The sequence below is a fragment of the Larimichthys crocea genome, chromosome XXIV (genome assembly GCF_000972845.2).
Source record: "Larimichthys crocea isolate SSNF chromosome XXIV, L_crocea_2.0, whole genome shotgun sequence".
NCBI lineage: Eukaryota > Metazoa > Chordata > Actinopteri > Sciaenidae > Larimichthys > Larimichthys crocea.
This window is the reverse complement of record NC_040034.1, coordinates 19,198,232-19,222,116: the sequence shown is the minus strand read 5'-3', so window position 1 is coordinate 19,222,116 and position 23,885 is coordinate 19,198,232. Positions and strand designations below refer to the sequence as shown.

At 41.3% G+C, this 23,885-nt stretch overlaps 1 protein-coding gene across 3 annotated transcripts in view; it reads right to left on the bottom strand.

Moving 5' to 3' along the window:
• Window positions 1-18,080, bottom strand: part of kif6 (kinesin family member 6) — a 58,583-nt gene extending 40,503 nt beyond the window's left edge. The window contains exons 1-9 of one of the 3 annotated variants that reach the window (XM_010736414.3): window positions 17,549-18,080; window positions 15,841-15,950; window positions 14,514-14,588; window positions 10,380-10,527; window positions 10,064-10,173; window positions 8,206-8,335; window positions 4,559-4,765; window positions 3,232-3,375; window positions 2,904-2,990 (exon numbers count right to left, since the gene is read on the bottom strand). In XM_010736414.3, the coding sequence (XP_010734716.2) occupies window positions 2,904-2,990; window positions 3,232-3,375; window positions 4,559-4,765; window positions 8,206-8,335; window positions 10,064-10,173; window positions 10,380-10,527; window positions 14,514-14,588; window positions 15,841-15,950; window positions 17,549-17,608 (1,071 nt within the window). In that variant the 5' untranslated portion in view covers window positions 17,609-18,080. Of the gene's footprint in view, window positions 1-2,903; window positions 2,991-3,231; window positions 3,376-4,558; window positions 4,766-8,205; window positions 8,336-10,063; window positions 10,174-10,365; window positions 10,528-14,513; window positions 14,589-15,840; window positions 15,951-17,548 lie in introns of those variants that run through there. The other 2 variants (XM_027274542.1, XM_027274543.1) reach the window with 2 other exon arrangements.
• Window positions 18,081-23,885: the final 5,805 nt, after the last annotated feature.

The following is a 23,885-nucleotide window of genomic DNA, read 5'->3' as shown; positions in this document are numbered from 1 at the left end:
CATGGCTGACCATCCCTCACCAGAGCCACTCCCTGTATCTCTTTTTTGGAGCCCATGGTCTGATGTAATTCTCCCAGCTGCATCCTGAAACGCTGACCGCCAGTAGTTGGTCAGCGGAATCGTGCAGTCTATTTCAGAGCGCCGAGCCCACACTGGTACCACAGCACCGCGGCAGGCTTCCACACACTCCGGATAAAAACTGACTCATGTGACTGATGATGCCAGCATATCCTATGGAAACCCATGTCAGTGCAACGGTGCAAAACGCAGATTGTTATGGTCGATGGAAAAGGGACACTAAATGAGTTACTCTCCATGTGCTGACAAACATGTTACAGAATTAGGTTTGAAGCATTACAGAGACTTGTACAAACAATTCTAACTTTAAATTATACAGCTTCTTCTTGAACACATACTATCCATCCCGTGCAGAAAACCACCCACAGTAAACTGTAAGCACTTGCGGTATAACCATAGGTTACACCTCAAATGCATATGTATTATGTAGTCTGCCACTCGCAAACATGCTGCTATTATGGGGCCTCTTTTAATGAAGGAACAGGAGTCATAGTTTCCCATTACACCTAAACGCGGGCAAGGTCTTTTATCCCCCACAACAAAATGATAACACATGGGCACATGAGTTCCATGCGAGGCACCATTTAGGCATTTTAAACCAAGGCAGGGAGCTGTGCTGCACCAAACCACTACACTTCCAAACTCCCTTCTGTCCTAATGAACACCAGCCACTTGGACAAGACAGATGAGGGACCCAGGGAGAGCAACCACCCGCAGGAATTTTCACACCCGCGTCTCAAACATGTCTCACTGGTAGGCTATAAGCAGACCTCTGTTTGACTCACAGGTATGCACTAATCAGAGCTGTCTTCTCAAGCAAGATGTTGTGTGTGTCTTTAAGTAAAGGAAGAGTCCTGGTTCAGGAGGGTCACTCAGCCTCTGATTACATTCCGCTTAGCTGCATAACAACACATAAAGATAAACTTTTCTGACCCTTTGAGATTTACAGACAGAAGCCTGATGGCAATTCAGTTTAACTCAAACTCCTGCACACAATACTCAAATTGAGTATCCACTTGAAATAAAGGTGGTGGAAGTGTCTCAGATGATCCAATAACTGCTGACAAAATTCCTTTGACTGCAGACCAGGATCAGCTTGGTCTACACTGAGGATTATGACTGACCTTAGTGCACTTAGAGGAGCCAACAGAGCCAACCTTATATGGTATGGTCACTGTGGCTGACTTCGTTATGATCACAGGTCACTTTCAACACCTCATTATTTCCCTGTCCATGAGAGACATGTTAAATGTTTTGTCTGGTCTGGCTGGTTTCCTGCTGTTCAGGCTTTGAAGAAGTGCATTTTGTAGCCTGTAGGCTACAGTATAGGACCATTAAGACAGTGTGTGGTCTGAGCGATGTACCAAACACTGCCTGCAGGATTGTGAAAGTCAGACTCCAGGTTTCAAATCAATTACCACAGCCGGCATGTCCAATAGACAGTGTGCCTTCAGACGGGGCAGGCCAAAAATGAGAGTCTGAGTGTCACCCCAAACCACAATAAATGACATCATTCTAATCTGCAAACTGCACTGCTGGCTTGACTTTTTTTTCTCTCAGTAAACCAGGAAGAGAGATAGAGGCAGAGACAGAGAGACGGGAGCAACGAACAAAATGAGAAACACACTAAAAAGTCATAAACGGAGACAAGAAGTTTGCCCGCGGAGTTTGGGTTTGCCTGGAGCTGTAACCGTGCCGGACCCAATTGGGAGCAGCCAGACACTGTCACAATTACTGGGCCGGCCGCAGACTCTCTTAAAAATACCTCTGTAGGGTTTGCAAGTGGCCAGCCAAGTCTCAGCAGCCGTAATACAGTAGCAGTTGATCCTGAGGCAGGTCATGGTGGGAGGGGAGGAAGCGGATATAGCCGTGATGACTTACTACTGTATATCCCCTGAGGAGCCTAAGCAACTACCAGGTCTGCTTCCTGGCACACAGCAATAGGGGAAGGTGTGATAAGTAGTGTAAGAGGAGAAAGTAAAGGGGGGGAAATATTGGGTAAAGTGCTCTGGAAATTTTCTTTTACTTATATAATGTATAATAATTTGTAACAAAAGGCAGATATGGAAGCTAGTGTAAGGTCTATGTATAGAATTGTGGCCTCTGTAACCGCATACTGTATCATGCAACGATCCAAGGACTTATTTTCGCCAAATCTTTCTCTGTTCCTAATCCTACTCTGGCCTTTTCTCTAACTTACTATTATAACAATGTATTCATAGTATGCAGATACTGAATATAATGAAAGGCTGACCACTTGCATTTTAGAAATGTTACAGCGTGTCCTCAGATCTGCAACATCTGGGCAGGAATTTCTCTGTGGTTACATGCGTGCAGTGCATGTTTCCTAGCATGATGTGTGTGCAAAGACATATACAAACCAGTCTCCAGCTGGACGCTTTCTCAAGAGGCTGTAAGGTATTGGGATACAATACACCATAACAGAATTGGAGGCATGTAAACAAGACGGAGAGAGAATGCAAACAGGACCTGTGAGCAGTCTAAATAACGCAAGATGGACAGGCGTCCACGTGTTGGAGGTGGAAAACTGCTTCTTTCGTAATGACTGTCTGACACTGGAAAAACCAGTTTGGTATTGGAAACCTGAAGAAGACACTTAAGCACATGGTGGGTTACACTTAGTTACATTTAGAAGCTGGATTCTCACTACAACTCGTTCATGATCAATTTAAGGTCTGGAAGCTCTGAGGAGGGTCTGGCCATAATGAAACAGCGCATTAAGTCGTGCTTTCTGTGTGATTGTGTGGCTAAGCTATGGTATTTGTAGTGACTGGTAAAGCGCTGTGAGTGCCTGGCTGTCTCACCAGGGCAGGATCCAGTTCTTCATTCAATATTGCCTCGTTCTTGATGAGAGCCACCCGCTGAGCAAAGCGGCACGTAGAGATGGACTCCTGAAGAAAACAGTTTAAAAAAATGTTTTAATAAAGGTTTTTCTGGCTGAGGGAAGACTTACTCATTATCAGTCTCTATGAAGCAGTATATACTGGACAATATGCCAGAACTATTTACTGTCTTAATAAAAAATGTAAGAAAATATTGATTTTGCTTGGTTTAAATACGCAGAGGATCCTGGTAAGACTTGAGAAGAGAATATGTCTATCCACTAGCTGAACATAAACATTGCCTTCTTACATCAAGGTTCCTCTTGTCAACTGCCATAGTGGCAATCATTGTAGTCATGCAGTTGCCTCCGAGGCTGTCCCTCAGCACAGAGGTCAACATGGAGTTCCTGTAGGGGATATGGGATCGGTTCTTCTCTGACAAAGCTATGATCACCTGAGGAAGAGCAAAAGGAAATAACATAATAACATGTCTGAAAGAAAGTTATTCTTTCCATCAGTGTGGTCTATTACTGATCATGCACAGGCATTAATCATAGCAAATGTCTGACATAAAATGACATGAAAATGAACTACTTCAACATTAAAAGAGGCAATGTGTAATATATGGCCTGAATTACTAGCTCATGAATGTTTGAACACTCAAACATGAACTTGAACACAAATATTATGAGCAGACACACTTTCTTGTAATACTACTTGTGCCTCGAGGGGCGATGCTGATCTACTGTAGATTTCTTCAGTCTTCCCTCAGTGCAACATGAGGACAAAGAAGAAGAGAACCAGGCGGAGCAGAGATGCAGAGCTGCTGCTAACTGCCTCAGCAGCCTGGAGGAGCTCGACAGGGCCAGAGCCAGCGCATCTTGAGGAATAAACACCTACAGTGACGTCAGATTCTGCTCTGATCTGGAACTGCTTACAGGCGAGAGGAGAGCTCACGCTGCACTGACATGGATTCAGGCAGATTTTCAACACCTCATGAACAGCATGGGAAAAACAAATAAACAGTCCGATAGAATGGCAGGGCGGCAAAACACCCACGATTATATGTTGTATTGTTTACAAAGACTTAAGATTATTTTCTTGCTGTCCAGATTGCCCATAATACATAGGAGTGGGTGGCCTATGAATTTGGATGGAAATGCCATTTATCGATACCGTTGACAGTATTCTCTGCTCTCAACCACCAAAGCTCATAGCCCTCATCAATGTGAACTCTGTTCAGAAAACATACTTTTTAAAAGCTTTTGCTTGTTGTCTTGTGGGAAAACTTGACAAGGTATGAACTCAGACTTTTTACAAATCATCATCATGATGAAGTTATTTCAGCATCTTTTTGATCCATTTATTGCAATCAAAACACGACCACTCACACTACTGTGACGCAAATAAACACAAATGATCCCACAGTCACATGTAGCCATTTGAAATGAATGTTAGAAGGGTTTTGAAAAGTTTGCCACACATTTTTGAGGATACTTGCAGGTTTATCAAGCATGGAGCATGTGGCCAAGAATTACATATTGCTCCTTTAATCCTCCTGCGCTAAATCACAAGCAACCAAACACAAGAATACAATATATTATTTCAAACAAAAAATATGTCTCAGAAGTGGCTACCTGCTCCAAGTAGTGGAGGGAGAGGTTGATGTACTTGGCCTCAGTGAGCAGCTGCCCATTTAGTCCCGTCTTGCTAACCCTATCCGATCCAGCCAGGTCCACCAGGTGAAGCTTGGAGCGCCGCAGGGTGGCCGAGCCCGGCTCACGTCTGCATAAGTGCACAGTGAAAATACAGTGGGAACGTGTGGACGCCTGGTTCATTGGAGTCTGGAGAGAAGAAGAAGAGAGTAGAGTGGTGAGAGAACATGCTGTAATATTCTTAGGTCTGTGTATTTTGAATCCTCTAAAATCTGTACACATGGTGGACACACACACAGAAAAAAAGGACATTTTCTGTGGTATTTTCCATATTCCAACAACAAAAAACATGTTTCCTTTGATTCTTATTTTTCCTTGCTCCCGCTGGTTTGAAGATCAAAGCCACACCATGTGTAACCGATGAGGAGTAAACACATGGTGGCGGCTTTACAAAAGCTGAGGTTGATTTTCAGATGGTCACTGGAACAGCAGAAGTCAGGTTGAGACCAGGAGGAGACAAAAATAGAGTATGAGTCACTGTGAACAAACAAACTTTATTAACTAGAGGAGGATGGGTTACTCATGGGGTTCTCAAAGAGAGAATAAACAGGAAATGGACATTAACTGCCAAAGTGCTGATAAAAGACTTCTTTTTGTCTTCTTCTGTTTACGCCCTAGCACGTAAGCACCTTGAACACATGACAGTGATTTTAAATAACAGCTTTTGATGACAGTATTTCTTCACTTGAATTAGCTGCTGATCAATGCTGATGTTCTTTTCTGTCTGTCGAATGGTCATTGTTTTAAGATATGGACATGACTTACTCTTTCTGTCTGCTTGAAAACATCATCATCGGCATTCCAGGTTGCTCATTTTAAAAAGGTGCTTTGACCCTGACTTGTTGTTGGCGTAAATGTGTCAACACCTGCCTGTTAAGGTCATGACAGCTCATGACAGATCTTTCACTATCTTAACCCACCGCTATCATCTCTTTCCTCAGTCCGAATTCCCTTCACTCTGCACATGTCCAGGTTTGCTCCTAAGGGTATCCCTTAGAGTAATATGAAGCAGGCCTTAGATGTTGAAAGGGGTTGCATAACTAGTAGGATTGAATACAGAGTCGAATGTAAGGATGGAGTGTCCATGTTGGAGAATCAGTTTTGCAGTCTCCCCACTGACAGCTATTTTCCACAACAACCAACACGATGCAGGTCAAGCCTTAAAAAGCGGCTGATACTGTGATAAGTTTGTCAAGCTCCAGACAGTCCAGCAATGAGTTCTCACTGTAGCAGCCAATAATAAAAGAAGTACTGTTAATGTAATAACTGCCAATAATGTAAGAATTTTGCAAATGAATGTGCTCATGCTCCATTAAGGAGTTGGAGGCAGGGTCAGAGATAATTCAAGTGGTAACTCAAGTACCAAAAACAAATAAATAGTTCTACAGAGAAAGTAGAGTTGTAGTAGTGTTGTCAGGTTTTAAGCAGTTATTTTGAAGAGGCATGGAAAAAGTGTCATGGAAGTGTTTTTATTTTATAGCCAATAAATAAAACTAAAAGTATATTATTACATTTTTCATGTTTTTTTTTTAAACCCAGCCAACAATGCAACAATTTGACATTAACACACAGTTCAACAGTACCACAAACGACATCCACCAAAATGACATTAAGTTGAACATAAAACTAAACATTATGATGTTCATAAGGGATTTATTGTAGGACTGTGATATTAGACTGTATTAGTTTTTAGCTTTTAAGTGTGACATATACTGCAAGTGGCTGTTAACGCATGTACTACAGTGGAAATCGATGTCAGCACTCAGACATGACAGTTAAATATTGGACGACTGTTAAGTATTCAAATACACTGGTAGCTGTCCTCAGATAAGAAGTGACCGTTCTTATCTCTTTGTGTTGTTGTCATTACTAAGGCATTTATCAAGAGCAGTAGCTGGGAGACTGTTTGGGCAGGTTTTTCATATGTGTGTGCAATATATACAGTATACACACACACACACACACACACACACACACACACACACACAGTATCTTTAAGAGTCCTGGAGAGCACATCAAGTACAGTATACGGTTACGGACAATGTGTTCATGTCCACAGAGGGAACAGTGTCCACACAGGGGTATTAAAGTATATCTTTAGTTGTAAAAAATAAAAACAGCTGAACAATGCAATCTCACTGGAGTCACTTCCTTTATTCTCCTGTGTTCTCAAATGACCACATGTTGATCTTACATGCACCACATGCTGACCACACACAGTGCTACATTGGGTCAGCAGAAAGGGCCAATCTGGTGCTACGAATCCTTAAGGGATTGCTGATTCAAAAGATTAAGAGTGCAGTTTAATGTTGACCACTTGATATGCACCCTACTCACCCCCACATGTTCAGGAGGATGTAGAAAAGGGGCAAAGATCCAGGCCCTGCATCCCTGCACATTAGGAGAAGGGAAACAGGGATGTAGAAAAAAGAAAAAAAGACCATATGGGAGGAAATGTTTCCTGGTGAGGTTGAAGGAAGGGTGAAGGGTGATTTTATTTCCTGTCCAATAAAAGTGCAGAGGGGATTACCATGTCTCAAAGCAAGTGAAATCATTGTCTGTAGAGTGCGGCGTGAATGTGTCATCTTTTATCCACATGGCTGGGAGCAAGAGAAGAAAGAAAGCATCACTGTTAACTTTACTGGAAGTCTACGTGGAGCAAGGACTTCGGGGATGATTCTGGCAGCGACAAATTGACTAGGTTGACACCACTTTGTTTGCTTGGGGGCTCAAGAGAAACCTTCTTCTAAAGAAGTTCCAGAGAGGACAAGTTCACAATGGTCTATGTGTGGGTGGACTGGACTGGACTGGAAGCTCCCTGCTGAACTGTGAACGCCTCAATTGCCTGATCAACAAACTAATGGAACATCCAAGAATGTGTTTCCACTGAAATATACCCACATGTATAACAGCAGTGGACACTACGAGTGTGTCCTCAAGGTAGATGAAAACCAGACATTTGAGCAACGGGCTATGTTCAGTGGAAGTTCTAGAGAAATTCCATCGTTTGGACTGGTTTTGTTTCATGGAAGAATCCCATCCGCATCAAAAAACTGACTTTGGAATACTTGTTAAAACTGAAAGTGTCTGAATGAAACCTGATTATCTGGTTCACTTTTATTGTCTGTTATTTACTTACAAACTAGAAGCAGGGTTAAACAAGGTGAGATCAGGCCTTTGCTCCAAATCTCAGGTTGCAAAGCAAAAGCTGACCCACCGCATCTCTCATCAGGGGAGTCTGGGTGTCTGAGTGTAGAAAAGAACCACCGCAACATAAACAGAAATTACAGAGAGAATGCTTGGTTTTACTGGGAAAAAACATGGTAAAAGGGACCACAGGGGACCAAAATAATATTTTTGAAGGGTCTTAAGGTAGCCTTTAGAGGGCATATTACATTTGTGGTTGAAAAATACCCTTTATGCCACTTAGCCTGGGAGTGGCCATGTATTTGTGCATACTGTTTACAATCCCCGCTAAGAACACCGCACATATGCTGTGTGAATGAAAAAAGTGGAAGTTATATCATACATTTTAGAGAAGAATCTGACATGTGTTTCCACTTTCTTACTTCTGCAATCATACGATTGGTGTCACCCAGAAAGAGCAGATTCAGGGCGTCCTCCTCATTTGTTGACTGCTTCAGTGACAGATTCCTCAGATGGATGATCTGGTCTGGATCCTCCATGATCATTACTTTTCTGGAAAAGAAAAAAAAAACTTGCTATAAGGAAATTCTAGCAAAATAAATTAACCTGAACTTTTGAATAAAAAATGACAAAGCTGGACAAATCCAGTCACAGCCCAAATAATCCAACATTGAAGCAATTATGAAAAACTAATTACGTCAGTTATGTCATCCATTTCCCTCTTGTCGCTTTGGCCTCGCACAGCTCTAAAATCCAAACAAACCACATCTGCAAGTCAGTGTGGACTGCGACCCGGTTTGACACATGTGCTTTATCTATCCGGGGGTTCATAACTTGATAACAGACAGGGCTTGCTTTTAAAAACAAACAGGTAATTGGTTCTTGCCCACATCAAGCACTCAGAAACACAGTGTGCTTGGACAGATGGGGCTGAAATGACTCCTATGAGCCTACCATATCATTTCCATCACGCTGCCAGGGTTGTGACAGTATAGCTACTGGATTGAACTGTCAAAGAGAGTGAAATGACTGGAGAACAAATGTAGATAATTATGTTGTAACATGTGTAGGTAATTGAGGTCGTTTGATAAAACAGTATTAATCTTAACGTGATTAAAGGGCTGTGCTGAGGCAGGGTTATTTCCCAGACAGCCCCTTCAACCTAAAAGAGGATTTGATTATTGTATTTTAAAACAAATATATAAAAAATGATATAGACGTTGAATTAACTTACAGACCTCTGGGTATTTAGAGGTTGGAATGCTGGACGCATGATGGAAATAATGCACAGTACAAGAAAAAAATTAAGAAGGGGTAGGCAGTGAAAGAGAGGAGACCAGCAGTTAAAGAGAGAAATTTGTCAGTGCCACAGCTTCTCCTTGAATCAGCAAGTGTGGCCACAGCATGGTTAACAACGGGCACTGTCTATTTCCAGAAGACTGTGATTTGTGGGTATTGAAACCTTGAGCTGGGTACTCTGCAAAAGGAGAGAAGAGACTTAAATGGAACTGGTACAAGGAAATACAAGGAAAACATCAAAATGATGACCAATGACCAAGATGATGTTGCGCCTGGAAGTCCAAAGTCTACTTTGAGATGAATAAGTATTGAGTATGAGAAAAAAAAAAGACAAAATAAGATCATACACAGACAAAACCTCCAGACAGATGGAATTTATAATTACTAAGAAAGATGGACAGAAAAAGAAAGAATGATGAAACAGGATTGAAGACAGTCTCAAAGACAGGACACAGAGAGAGAAAGGGAAGCAAGAGAGGATAACTGAGTGAGAAAAAGAAGTAGATGGACACACACACACACACAAAGAATTTGCCTCAGACCAGCTGCAGCAGTGACCAGCTATGAAAAGCCATTTCTCCACATGACCCTCTTGCTCTCCACTCCAGTGGCAGAGTCTGCCACCAGGTTGACCACATCCATTGCTGTCCCACAGTCGCATTATGTCAGTTGGCAGTTTGTAGTGAGGTGGTAAATACTAGAGTCTCCATATTTCACCACACGCTGACTCTGAGCCAGGCTGACAAACGGCTGTTCAGGAATAAGGCTCAGCTGAACCCACAAGTGTCTGGGAGAATAATAGAACCAGGGATGATTGGTCTTTTCAGCTTTAAAATAAGTGTATCTATTACTCTTAGGTGAATATTGCCAATACACTATTTAACAATGATTTTTTTTTTTACATTTTTGATTGTAACAAGACGTCTGTAACATCAGTGTGGCACACACTGCAGTAATAAAAAAAATTAAAAAATCACTGACGGTAGGTCTTCAAGTCGGGATGCTTCATGTTGGGAATTCAGGAGGTCATATCCCATTTCATTGTAGATCTCCAGGTAGGAGATGTGTGTGGTGTAAACCATACTGCTGTCCTGTGGAAAGAATATATAGTGTGTAAAATTGGACTGGGTGGATGAAGATATTAATGTTTCTGACATAACTGTTCAAATGTTGATGCTTTGCAGCGTAAGGAAATGAATGATGGTAGAGACACACTTTTCTTGGATGTATCAATGTTTGTGGCCTGTATGTATCAGTGAATATACTGAAAAAAACAAGCTAACCATGCTGTGCTGACCTGGCTGAAGCGCTCAAACAGGTAGGAAAGGGTGCGGGGAATAATACCACGATCACTGTAGCGCTCAGCCCCTCCCGTGATGGTGAAGGTCTTCCCACTGCCCGTCTGACCATAGGCAAATATGGTGCCATTATAGCCAGCCAATACACTGCACAGACACACATACGCTTAACAACAACGTTCATGAACACCAAGAGCATAAACTTATGGTAATATGAAGAATAGATACTGTTACATATTATATAACAGTATCTACACATATTATGTATTTTTTCAGATTTTTTAAGAAGCAGATTGCCAGCATGCCACATTTAGTTGGATCTATTTACAGAATATGGAAGAAATGGAATGTATAATATTCCTAAATATGTTTTTATAAGGCTATAATCCCCTGAAAATAAAAACTTTTGTTACCTTAGAATGAGCCTTCTATATATATAGAGGGAGCACGGTCATGTATTTACAGCAGCCCAGCACAGACAAAATAAACACTGGCTCTAGGTAGTTTAAGTTTTGCGGCCACTGTAGTTTCTCCTTCACACTTGGAAGGGGAGGATGAGGTGAGGGGTATTCAGCCACTAGATCTTACACACTGGACCTTTATTAGACAGTTTTAATACTAATATTCTTACACATCTAATTTGTTCTCACTGGCCAATTGATCACAGGTGGCAAAACAAGCACATTTTACATTTAAGTATAGTAGATGTTAGTGTAAGTCCATGAAAACATAAGAACAGATAAGATTAAACATAATATAAAAATAAATATATGGCACCAAACAACAAAAAAGGGCCTAAAGATAATTGATTGTTAAACTTTAAAAATATAGCCTAACAGACATCGACGTGTTCCGATGACATCACTATTTTGATTTGCAAGAGTGCAAGGGACTGTCAAGTACGGCTAAGCAGACACCAAAAGACTGAGGAATTGAATCTGACACTTTAAATCCACAGGAAAAGATGGCAGTGAGTGCAAAACTGCTATGGCGACAGACATCTGCCGGTGAGGGAGGAATGTCTTGCAGTACGATTGAAGGAAAGGGTCCAAACCCACTCGGCTAGGCAGGGCCCGGTAAATTTTGGTTTGGCACTCAATTGCCCTTCTGCACGTGCACAGGGCCATGGAAACGAATGGTATCTAGTTCTGTGTGAATGAAATGAACATCCAGTATGATGACATTCATATGAAGAAAAAACCCTCCTGTTCTGTAGCCTTGGAAATAAACTAGGGCGGAATAGTAAAATGAGGGGCCTCTGATACGTGAGCTGGGATCAAAGGTGAAGACAAACTGCTCTTTGAGTTGCCCAATTTCAAGGAAAAGGATATCTTGACACTATATTTTTCAAGATGAATTATAAATGAACTTAGGCCTCTCACTTATTCTAATGGAATCGCCAACCCAGTATTTGAGCAGTGTGTGGGTTTCCCTCCCTCTGCGCTGTACAATTCCACACCCTGCATGAGAAGGGTAAAGGAAAAACTGCATGTCAGTTTATATAAAACACTACGTCCACTCAGAGAATGGTGGTTGGTTAGTCTGACTTGGATGGCCACTGGGCGTCCATTTAATCTAGTGTGAGTCATTGCAGTGATTGGCAGCAGGGAGAAAAGACACAGGCTCAGTGTTTAGTTTAATGTCAGTGCTAATGATGCGGCCTGGGCCCTGCTGCTGAGGCTTGGGCGTTTCCCAATGCTTGTTCCTGTTTACACCTCAGCTTTCCTGGAGATTGGTAACTCATCGTCCAGAAGATCCTTGTTCTTCCTGTTCTTTTTCTGAAACGCAGTATGTCCAGACATTTGAGGTAATTAGGGATAAGTTTAAAACCGGACTTTGAACTTGGGTTGCAGGTTTCACAACCATGTGAAATAAGACTGCAATGCAGATAGAAGGTTTGCCTTGCCAGCCCAACATCATTACATTGGCTCTTCCTCTCCTGGAGCTGTTAATACTGGTTTGTTTTTAAACTACTGTGTTGGGGTTGAAATGACTGGTTTCGGTTACACCACAGCAGAGACAGCGACTAGTGTGCAAGTAAACGAGTTAGAGCTTTTAGCTAAACTTGAATTGTGCCAAGTATGACAGAATACCAACCAAAACACCAACTTGACAGTTATTGCTAGTTGAGAGGATAGGCGCCTACGTGTTTTAGTGCGGTGACAGTGAAACTGCTGCGATTCAAAGTGACTCCTGAATAAATGTTTCCTGCCTACAGGAGCTTTAGGGAAAAAATATTGTCAGTCCAGATTTGATTCTGTTTCTGATTTTTGTGACCAGACTTGCTTCTATAGTTATAACAAAAGCTTCATAGTTATCAGCATGCTGACTAGGTTTCACAAATCTTAGTCTATGTCAGTCCCATCTGAATTGCTTTTCATAATCTGATATGAAGCTTAAGTCTTGGTCTATTCCTGTGATTGTGTTTGAGGGAAACATTTTCTAATAGGAAGTGTGGGCTGAACAGAAAGGACAATTCAACCCATTCACTAAAGCTAAAACTTGGAGGAATTCAGAATGTTTAGTGTATAAACGGGCAATCTGCAAAGGGGACAATGAACTGACAGTGGACTAAGAAATGTCTGTGGAGACACATTGGTCATGGCTAGACAGAATGACTAGTTCCCTCTAGGCTACAGACATAGCCATATCAAAGACTAAAAGACGCCAAGCTCAAATTGATATGGCAAGACATAGTCTAGTTGTGACAGAAATCTTTAACCTGATGTTGACCATCTGTCACACAAAGAGGGCACTGTTAAAAGGTTGGTTGGGGGAGGGCAAACTAATACCCAAGTCAGTGAACCTGTGTGCGCCAGGTCAAACACAAGTCCTTAGTCAGCCAATCATACAGACATCTCAAAATGTTGTTTATAAGTCTTCTAACAGCAAAGATAATGGAAAGCAGTTGTTGATTCCACAAACAGCTCTTATTGTGACTCAGAAGGCCAGGCTGAAATGTTAGGACTAAATTGATTTGGCGAGGAGAAGGAGAAGAAAAAGAAGGAGAGAAAAACTTGTTCACATAACAACACAACTAACATTTGATCACAGGAAATTCCAAGTAAATTCTTTCTCCTCTTGGCTGTTTTTTTCTTCAGTTCAGTGTCAGACTAAGACTGGCCAAGGGGTGAAGCTCTGACAGACACTGAAAGAGTTCCCTTTTGTTCAAATGGAATGAAAATTATGTGTAGAGCTATCTTAGTGGTGAAGAAACGAAGAACTGAATTCTGTCATTGAGACAAGAAGTATAAAACGTAAATGCAACTATGTCTAATTATGTTTATTAAAACTGAGTGAGAGTCATGTAAATAAATCTGATATGATGTTCAATTACTACATTCAATTGTAAAGCTTCTATGTATGTATCTATTTTCCACTAATGGAGTTCTAACAACATCTTAGTTTTTAGTTTTTTTCCCAAACCAGGTAGATCCTGGAACTTAACTGTCACAGTGTTCCCAACAATGAATTGAATATTAACTAAAATTTATTCAAAAGTAACTATATTGGCTGAAATTGACAGTGGTTTACCAATGAATGAGAACAATGCTTATGCACTTAGACTTAAATCAAATATATATATACAGTATATATATATATATATATATATATATATAGTGTTGATGAATTACTTGTATTCTTTATCACGAGGGGCAGATTTTTCAGCAGGTTGGTCTAACGAATGTGGTACTATTGAATGACAAATTAAACAACAGCTAAAAATAAGCAAGCAGCTAGAGTACATAGTGTGTTGGGCCTTGCCAATGTTCTCACACTCACGATGGCACAGTGTGCCATCTTGCCTGCCAGCTCCAGTCCACTTAGTGGTTTAAGTATGTAAAGCAGGCCAAAAATCACAGACACCCTCCATTTCCATCTTAAAGAAAGCTGAGCCTTCCTGACTTCCTGTCAACAAGGCTGGCTAAAGCCTGTGTGGCCCGACCACAGCATGCAGAGATGAGCATTGCTGGGTACAGGTGGTTAGTGATCGCTTCTGAAATGTGTGATTTGTGAATGGGGTGATTAAAGGTTGTAGTTTTAAGGGTTGACAAATGGTTTTAAAGTAATTACAGAAACTTTTTAAAAGCTTATTTAGATTAGTCATTTTGTAAAGTACAGGAAAATTTTACCTGTCTGCAACCGGTTTTGCAATGTTTTCAAATATCTCTTCTTGTTTGGCTGCTTGATCAAATACCTTTTGGAACCTGGACAAAAATGACAGGAGCAAAGACAGTACCGCCATGACACATTTGCAGAACAGAACAGGTCAGAAAATCTAATTATTGTTCAATTTAATACCATGACATGTGGGAAACATGGAGGCATCCGGGGCTCAACACAGTCACCAAGAGCAGTACTGAATAAGCACACAAGCAGTCTATTTAATTGCCTGAGTGCATGAGCAGGAGTTTAGTCATTCTGTTTTCTAAAACAGTCTCAACCCATCATGTTTTATCCCGCAGAAAGATGAGAGCGATGTGAGAGGAATCCGCCCAGGAAGACTGTTAAATGTGGAAATTTTATTTCTATAAGGGCACAAGGGAACCTCCATGGACTATTTTAAGACTCTGTGGTTTTCAAAGGCTCTCAGTGTCCACTGCTGTCTAACTCCCTAACTGTGAATTTAGGGCTTGGAAGCGTGGCATGGGCCCTGCCCAGAGGGTATATAAGACTGTAACTTTCACCACCAGCATTAAACAGATGTTCTGGCCCTGCAATGACGGTACTGGAGGATGAATTATTCATGGGAAAAAGTACTTATGCAACCTTGAGAGTGTAAATTTGTACATTGTATGATATCTTTATTCATTCTAAATTCTACAGTTACACCACTCCTGCAGAATTTATCTTAAGCATAAAAGAAATTAAGAGCTGAAGCAGCCATCTGCAAGAGTCTTGCTTTTGCCAAGTTTTGCATGAGAGGCTGTCATTGTTTTGATGTTCTGCACAAACCTACTGTAAGACTATAAGTCACTACATGCATACTGTATGCACTTGTAATAATCCTGTTTCTGTTTATATAAACACACTACAGCTGATTTTACTTAGACCAGATGGCTCGATTCTGGGGAATGAGTTTTGAACACCAAATAATCTGCCCATTGTATTTTAGATTAATCGATCAATCTTGATTAATTTTAGTCTTTAAAATGCCAGAAAATAGTGAAAAACGTCCATTCTAGTTTCTGGAAATTTAAAGTGATGTCTTTAAATGTCTAAATATCAGTCCAAAACCCAAAGATATTCAGATTAATCTGACATTTGTGCATGAAAAATTACTCTAACAATTAATCAGTTAGTCAAATAATCATTACAGCTCGAGCAAATCAAATATAAAAGCTTTCACTGGCTTTAAGTCTCGGTACTCTACAATGATAGAGAGAAGTATGAACATTTGTAGAGGTGGACTCCATTGACCCCACCAGCTGAGCAGCCAAATTAGCTGGCTGACTTTACCTGAACTTGTAGCACTCCCTCTTGTTGTTAACAAAGCCATCAGCCAGGTCCCTGGGTACCACAAACTGCAGAGAAGCACCTGTTTGGTCCTCACTGTCGACAGAGTACACCTGAGGGAGCCAGAGACAACGGCACAGTCAGTCCTAGAGTGGAACAAGGCGTACAGGCTGCTGTTTACCAGCACAGAGCGAGGTAGAGTGCCAATTTACCGCAAGGGAATATTTAGGGAGTATTTGAGAGTAGCCATTTACAGTCGGCATTCTTTTGAAAGAGCAGTCTAAAATATGTTCTATGACTTGTATGCTGTTATGGTACCATAAACACAAAGACAGCACATCATGTTAGGTCTAAAATATCAGTTTGGCCACTTGCGGTTTGGATATTGCAAGGCTCAGAATGAAGAAATGGAATTTATGAAGCATATATCCTGTGGAAAGCAATAGAATTGAACAGGCAATCATGATCAGTGTAGCCAAGTTCACCTCCGCTCACCAGAGCCTCAGGGGAGACAAGAAAAACTGTAGAGCATTAAACCTCGAGCTAAAGCTTTAGCAGTGGAGGACATTTAAAGTGAAGCTGGCCCGGGTCAATCTAAACACCCCCACCCTCTGTTTTTTTGAGCTCCCACATATGTTCCGGCATATGTTTCCAATGGACGCTGACGCAATTACAAGTCCCCGGGGTTTCAGGAATAAAAGATAAGACCTGAATGATTGGATTGTTTTTCACCATCACCCCGCCTGCAGCATCGCCTCCTGATCACCACCGTTCTTTTGCCTTCACGTGGACACGTGCAGAACCTCACACAGCTGCCTGTGCCTCATTTCATTTTGTTGGATATCGTCGGATCAAGCTAAAGTGCAAAGAGAAACCCTCATTGAATTGGATTATTATATCCATCAGCTGCTGTGCTCAGACGATAAACTGGGCTTTAGGGAGAAGAAAGAGCTGCCAGGGGTGTTTCACATGGAAATAGGGCTTTCTTTTTTAAACATGTGCATCTAATAAAGACTGATAGTAAGTGAACATTAGTATGCATATGTGTAAAACCCCAGCCTCTTATTAGGTTGCTTGATATAAGCTTGCCACTGTTTGACTAGTCTGGCTCAGTATATTTCACTATGATGGCTGTCCAACAGATTACACAACACATTTTTCTGCACGACTCTTCATTGGTTGTCACACAAGTAGTCATTTTCTTCAAATGAAAACTTTTAAAACTGGTATCTGTCCCCGAAGAACACGCAGAGCTATACACAAATATTAGTTTATTGCATTAATATTGACATGTCATGGCAAGCTGAGCACAGGTGTAATTAATTAAACAGTAATTCATTGTGATTGCATTCAGGTGTGCTCCTGGGCCCTGTCACTATACTGTAAATTATTAATCACTGAAATAATTTAGTTTAATGCCATAAATCATACCTGTGCACCTCCTGCTATGACAAGCCAAATTGGATGTGGTGAAAAAGTTATTACAAAGTTTAAACACAAAGTCGTAAAGGCAGCTTGAATAGTATTATGTGGCGACAGGTGTGTTTTTAGCGGTTGAAACCTGTTGTTTGGTGATAAAAAATTAGTTTTTTAAAATATGAGATACTTAACGTAATATGAAATATAAAGCAGCATTAGCTATGTTAGGGTTTAACAAAAAAACATACTACCCAGCATTCATTTTAATAACCGCTCTTAGTTGTAAACTTACCGCCGGAGTTTTCTTAGTGGGTCTAACACGACCAAATATCTGAATCGTGTGTTTCACCATTTCTTCCGCTAAAAGCTGTTCGCTTGGTTTTCTCCACGCTAGCTAGTATAACTACAGCCGGTGTTTCGGTTCAACGAGCGACCCTGTTAACTAGTCACCGTGAGGCCAATGCGTCTGCTGTTGCCGTAGTTACGAGAGCAGTTGAAACAGAAAGACACGTAGCAGTCCCAGGGAATGGCTCTTTGTTTAGTCTGTTTCCATTAACTTTGCAATGATGTTGTTTGACAGCTACGTGTTCTCGTCGGATGTCGTCAGTTAACAGGGTAGCACATTGAGCCGAAACACCGCTTAGCTCGCTGGCTAACGCTAGCCATTAACCATCGACGTCGCGTTGTGTAGTTTGTTGTAGCTGGTTGCTAGGTGACGGTGGCCTCCTCCGCTGTCACCACAAAGATCGTCTATACTTTTCAAGATGATTCATCGGAGGAAAACAACCTTTCCAAACAACCTTTTCCTCTCTGTTTCCCCAATTGCCTTGATTATGAGTCAGAGATGTCCAGGGACGTGTGTGTGTGTGTGTGTTTGTGTAGGAGGGTGGGCATGTGAATACCATTAAACACATTGTCAGAGGTCAAAAATAAAGCAAGGATTCATAGTTGTTCTAACTTCCTCTGATGTTTATTCTTCTCCACTAAGCAGGTGTTGTGTCAAGACAAAAGGTCACTGCAGGTTCAGTGACTCATTCAGCGTTCAGCACTCCCCACACATTAGGCAAACTGCAGCTCCTCGTGGTGTGTATAGGTGCCTACCACAACTTCCAGATTTGACAGCTGGTGTGAAGTGACCATATAACTGCTTCCTCCATAGGTACTATAAATGTTGTATGAAAAAAAAACTTTCTGAAAAATAAACAAAAAACACAACCAAAAGTAGCAGCAAATCATAGCATTCAACCAGCTTTTCTTTGATCCACCACAAGCCAAAATTCTGTGTTTTGGAACTGAAAGATTAGAGAAACCAGAGTGTGTTAAAATGAGAAATGAGAGAGACCAGACTGCAGCATTTCGTGTGTGTGTGTGTGTGTGTGTGTGTGTGTGTGTGTGTGTGTGTGTGTGTGTGTGTGTGTTTTAAGAGTGGGGCAAATATACACCCAGTGGAATGCAACAGTCCTATAAGATACTAGCCAGTTTGCAATTAGACACAAGCTCACACGCAAACACATATACACAAACGTCATGCTGCACCTGCTACTGCACAATATAGATATACTGTATATGTCTTTTTTAGTTTACCGTATGCGAATTGAGAGATGTGCAGTGGCTTTTGCAGCGATTCACCAGGAAAACATGCTCTCTCTCTCTCTCTCTCTCTCTCTCTCTCTCTCTCTCGCACAAACTCATAAGGAACACAAATTCACTTATCAGCTGATTTACACAGAACCATATGTCTTGTGTTTGGGAAGATGGGGGTGGAGGATGGCAGGGGGTTGGCTTTGACCCTCTCTCTCATTTCAGAATATGTGTGTCACGCTGTTTCTGGTATTTCACCTGAACCCTGTATGTTCTCCCAGATATAGCCCAACCAGGAGGCCTTCCCCTCCCGGGGCTGTGCACCACACAACGGCGTTACCGGGAAGGCTGTGTGATTTCATGGTGGCATTCAGGAGAATGTATCATGTTTGTTCCAACACATTCTTTGGTGCCACAGACTTCTTGTGTGGTTTAAACAGAGATGTGTGTGTGTTTGTGTCTTGTTTTGCATGATTATAACTAAACAAACTGCTGATTTCAGAGGGCCGTTTGGTTTAAATGTATAGATAATCATATATCAAATTTGCTATTAATGAGTGGTATTATACAGGATTGCTCTCAGACCATTGTGTGTATGTGTGTGTGTTTGTTATGGGCTAAGAGTTAGAATGACCACCAAGTTTTTATAACTTAAAAAAAATGAGAAGAAATAGAAAATTCCATGCAAAACTTATTAGGATAACCTAAACAGTTCCACTCACACAAGGATGAGGATTGTGTGAGGATAACCAATTGGACAGGATGTCTTTCACATGGGTTCCAAATGGGCTAACATGCAGCCCTGCATTCCTCCAGGTTACACTATGTGTGTGTGTGTGTGTGTGTGTGTGTTTGGGATATTTTGTCTTATGCAATGGGCAAGGGCTCTGTGAGAATATAGTGTAGCCTTTCAGCAGATCATTGCAGATGCTGCTGGTGGTGTGTGCTGCAATTTATCAGGCAGGTAGTCCTAGCCATGCATGGCTGAACAAACGCTGTGTTAGTAGAACCCTGCAGCAGTAAGACAGCGTCAAAGAGGCACCTCTTTCACAGAGGTTTCAGCTGGCGTAACGCACCCTCTGGCAGCCATGTTAGAGGTCCACAGCTCATGGGCAACACAGTTTGAATAACTGACTAAAAACTTGGAACACCAGTTCTTGACAGATGCATGTTAAAACAAATATGCTGCAGGTAATTCTGATAAATGAGCCCAGAGAATAAGACTAAGCTGTTTGTTCAGTTTTCAAGCCACAACCCTGCAGCACCTTGTAGCCAAGAGCAAAGGTGGTGAAGACATTAAAGTCAAGTTTTGTGTTGCATGATTTGAATGGGAATGGAATGTGGAAAAATACATTTTTTGGTTTCATTCATAGGCTATTATCTAAATATATATATATAACCTACCTGTCAATCAAAGTGGCCATGCTGTTAATTATGCATAACTTAGGGCTTTAATATCCTTTGAACGGGGTGAGTTACAAAAAAAATCACCCCCCGTACAGTTGTCATGAACAAGGAAATTAGCTATAGAGACCAAAACCGGCTGTAAACATGTTTATTTCTGCTGTGAAGTTGGACATTTTAACATGGGCGTGAAGAAAATGTCTTGCATTGTGGAGCCATTGACAGTATAGCATCAGGAATACTGCACAGTTAAATTAGTATGGGAACCCTACGTTGACAATATCACATGCATTTTCCCATGGAGCTCCTAAAATTATCTGATTGTGAGCTTTGCTTTATCAAGTGTGTTTTGAGTATGACACATGACAAACAGTAATTGTTTGCCTATTATCTATTTTTCCCTCTCTTTCTTATCAATGGGAAATAAGAGGAAACTTATTTCTCATGAAGTCCGTGTAAGCCAATATCAACAGTAATCTTAAACAAATACGTATAGTATATCATATGATATCAAGTGAGAGCTATTGTATAGAAAATGCAGCCTTTTCAAAAAGTTCCTTGAGTTCCAAGAAGGAAGCAGCCACGTCCACTTTCTACAGAACAATTACACAGTGTAGTTAAATCTGTTTCCTTGACAGAAAAGCGTACGCAGTAAACACCAAACAAGGGCTGGACTGGGCTTGTTAGGGAGCTGTGAACTCTTTTTTTTAATATCCTGTTTTGGTCCAGGAGTTGTCTTTAGCTTTAGCTGACATAGCTGTGGTTTCACCCCAAAAGAGGCAACCAACTCTACTGCATGAGCCCGACGCACGGAAACGGACTTGGGATCTGTATGCAAGACATTTTTTTTCACAACAAATAACTGGCAAAAACACTATTGTCTGTTTTTAATCTTCAAATTTGTTGCAAGCACGAAACCCACACTTTGGCAAAGGGAAGCAATTGAAAGTTATTTCCTGGGTTCTTATCAATAATCTCCAACAATTCTTTCCTCCTCTTTTATCTCTTCTATTGCCTGTGTTGGGTTCACAAGAAGATCAGGTGACGGTAAAAAAATATGTATGTGTCATAATGGAATTGTCCCCACAGATGATGATTACACATGCTGACATGTGCGAGCATGCGTGTGCAAACACGCACGTGCGCACACACACACACACACACACACACACACACACACACACACCCCTACACGTACAATCACACAAATACATGCTTCATCAACTTTGAAAGGACTGAGGTACAGTAAAGACTGTTGTTTTGATACAGATAAAGGTTGAGGCCACTTGCTTTAACCTCGTACATTTCAAAACTTGTAGAACCTTAAAGGCAAAAACAACTTGTGCTCCAGCAGCAAAGAAAAAAACCTGTTTTTTCAGTCATCTTTGCCAGCATTCAACACCTTTGTCTGTAAGCGCCGGCCTGGCAGTTCATCAAATAGGTGTGCTCAGTGTCAGAGGATTTCAGCCTGCATGGCTGGGAGTGTATGCCGCGCTCTCCTGACAGACTGCTCGGTTTGGTTTGTGGTTGTGATTTTGTTTGGATGTTTGCGAGATGACTTGGTACCCACATCAATCCACCAATGTACCATAACAGCAGGATCAAACGTGTGTCATGCAGTGGGGATAGAATCTAAAAATAACCCTAATGGAAAAGCAGATCGAGGAAGAAACAGTTGTTGCTCCTGCAAATATAATGATCTTAAACAAGATGTCATGTATGTTGCCATCACATCAACCAGTCACCCTAGACTTAGACTACATTCAAAGCAGGGCACTAGAATGTCTCCTCTTTATCAAGAGAGGAGTTGTCTCTGCAGCTTCAGTCCTCATTATAAAATCCAGCCTCATTAGATAAATTCACAAAAGTGGATCATCAGCAAGTACTTGCCAGTGCTTGCTTACAGCGCCAACAGAATCCTGACAACCAAGCACAAGCAGTACACAAGCAGTTTGTTTCTCTGTATGCCTATCTGTATGTACATGCATGCATGTACTGTAAATGTGAACACGCGAGTACGCACAAACAGGGTACCCTCCACAGCTCCTGGCTAATCAATCCCTTATGAAGGCATCTTGGCATCCCATTCACACAGGGTGGTTTAGATTTTGGCCAGGCCATTATTACAGACTAGGGGAAGATGATGCTTCAGTTAAGTAGCTGCCTCTCAGTGGCTTAGTGGTTGAGGTTAGATAGATTCCATAGGATGATATGTTGCTCTACGACTGTATGTGTTTGTGTATGTGCGTGTGTGTGTGTGTTGTCCCAGTTCGCTCAGAGTGTGGCCACAGAAGCTTAGTGGTAGAATGCCAAGATGCTTCTTTAACCAAAGAGACGATTAGAGACAAGCGTCTGCTGCTATGATACCTTGCTTATACTGTAAGCCACTGTAGTGTCATCGCACACACGTGAAATATGCACATGCTTACATACGCGGTGGTGAATGGAAAATCATGTTTTGAACACAGGGCGCATAACCCCTAAAAACAAAACATCAAATGCGGTGGTCCCATCAAAAAGATGCATGCATAACCCCACCTTCAGTCATACTGAACTCTTATGGGAGATGGCTTCAGTAACATCTGCATACACCACATTTACACAGCTATATTGAGTCAGCCTGGGAAAAAGGTTGATTTTTAACAGCGGTGCGTTTGTAAAGTGACTGAGCGCTCGAGTCAGAGAAGGAATGACGTTAAGACAGATATATTCAGGGTGAAAAACTGTTACAGTAGCTGTGGTTAAAGGATGATGGCCCATGTGACCTATACATGTAAGTTTGCGTGTAGGGTGTATACTGTATATCCTATCCTCACCACTGCTCTTAAAATGTTTAACATAGCAGAAGCAATAATTTCTCGAATTGCAGTGCACCAGATTATCCCGTCCAGTCACACACGCAACCTGACATTTTAACATTTTACTTTTACACACACACAAATCTCAGTAAGACACAAAAGCAAAGTAATGCAATAAATGGAACAAGGGTCAAAGATAAAAAAAAGAACTGTTACTGAAGAAGTGTTCAAGAAATTCATAAATCACAAAGAGTTCAGGCACTCGAACTCGATCTATGTTTTCTTTTTCTGTGCTCAGCACAGGGGAACTGCTTTACTCTGCTTTCATAAGTCCACATTTGTATTGTGTCTTGGAAACACAGCTGACAAGAGCAAAGTGAGACTAAAGCAAAAACAGTAGAGTTGCAGGCAGAAAAATGAAAACTGAGCTGAAAGACGCTAAAATGGTGTACTGTACTGTTGAGTTGTGGGGAACTACAGAGTTGATAATAATTATTTGTGGGTTTGTCTCCTTATATTACACAAAATACTGATTAGTGCAGCTCTACTGTCAAGACTAAACTGCAAGTCTAGCTGCTTTTGACTTACCAACATCCTCCTACCTGACTCTGTGTGCATACTATTTACACTTGAATGTGTAATATCAAAAAAGAATCATTTACAGTACAAAACATCTAATATCCCTGTCAGTATAAGGACATTGTAAATATATCTCTTAATCTAATTTCAGTTGTAGCCAGAAGCGGCACTAACCAAAGTGCTGAGTGTCTCAGGCGGTCACCAGCTGTGGAGTTCATGCTATTTAAGTCTGGGGTTGCAGCAGCTCTCCTGCCTTCCCCTCCAGTG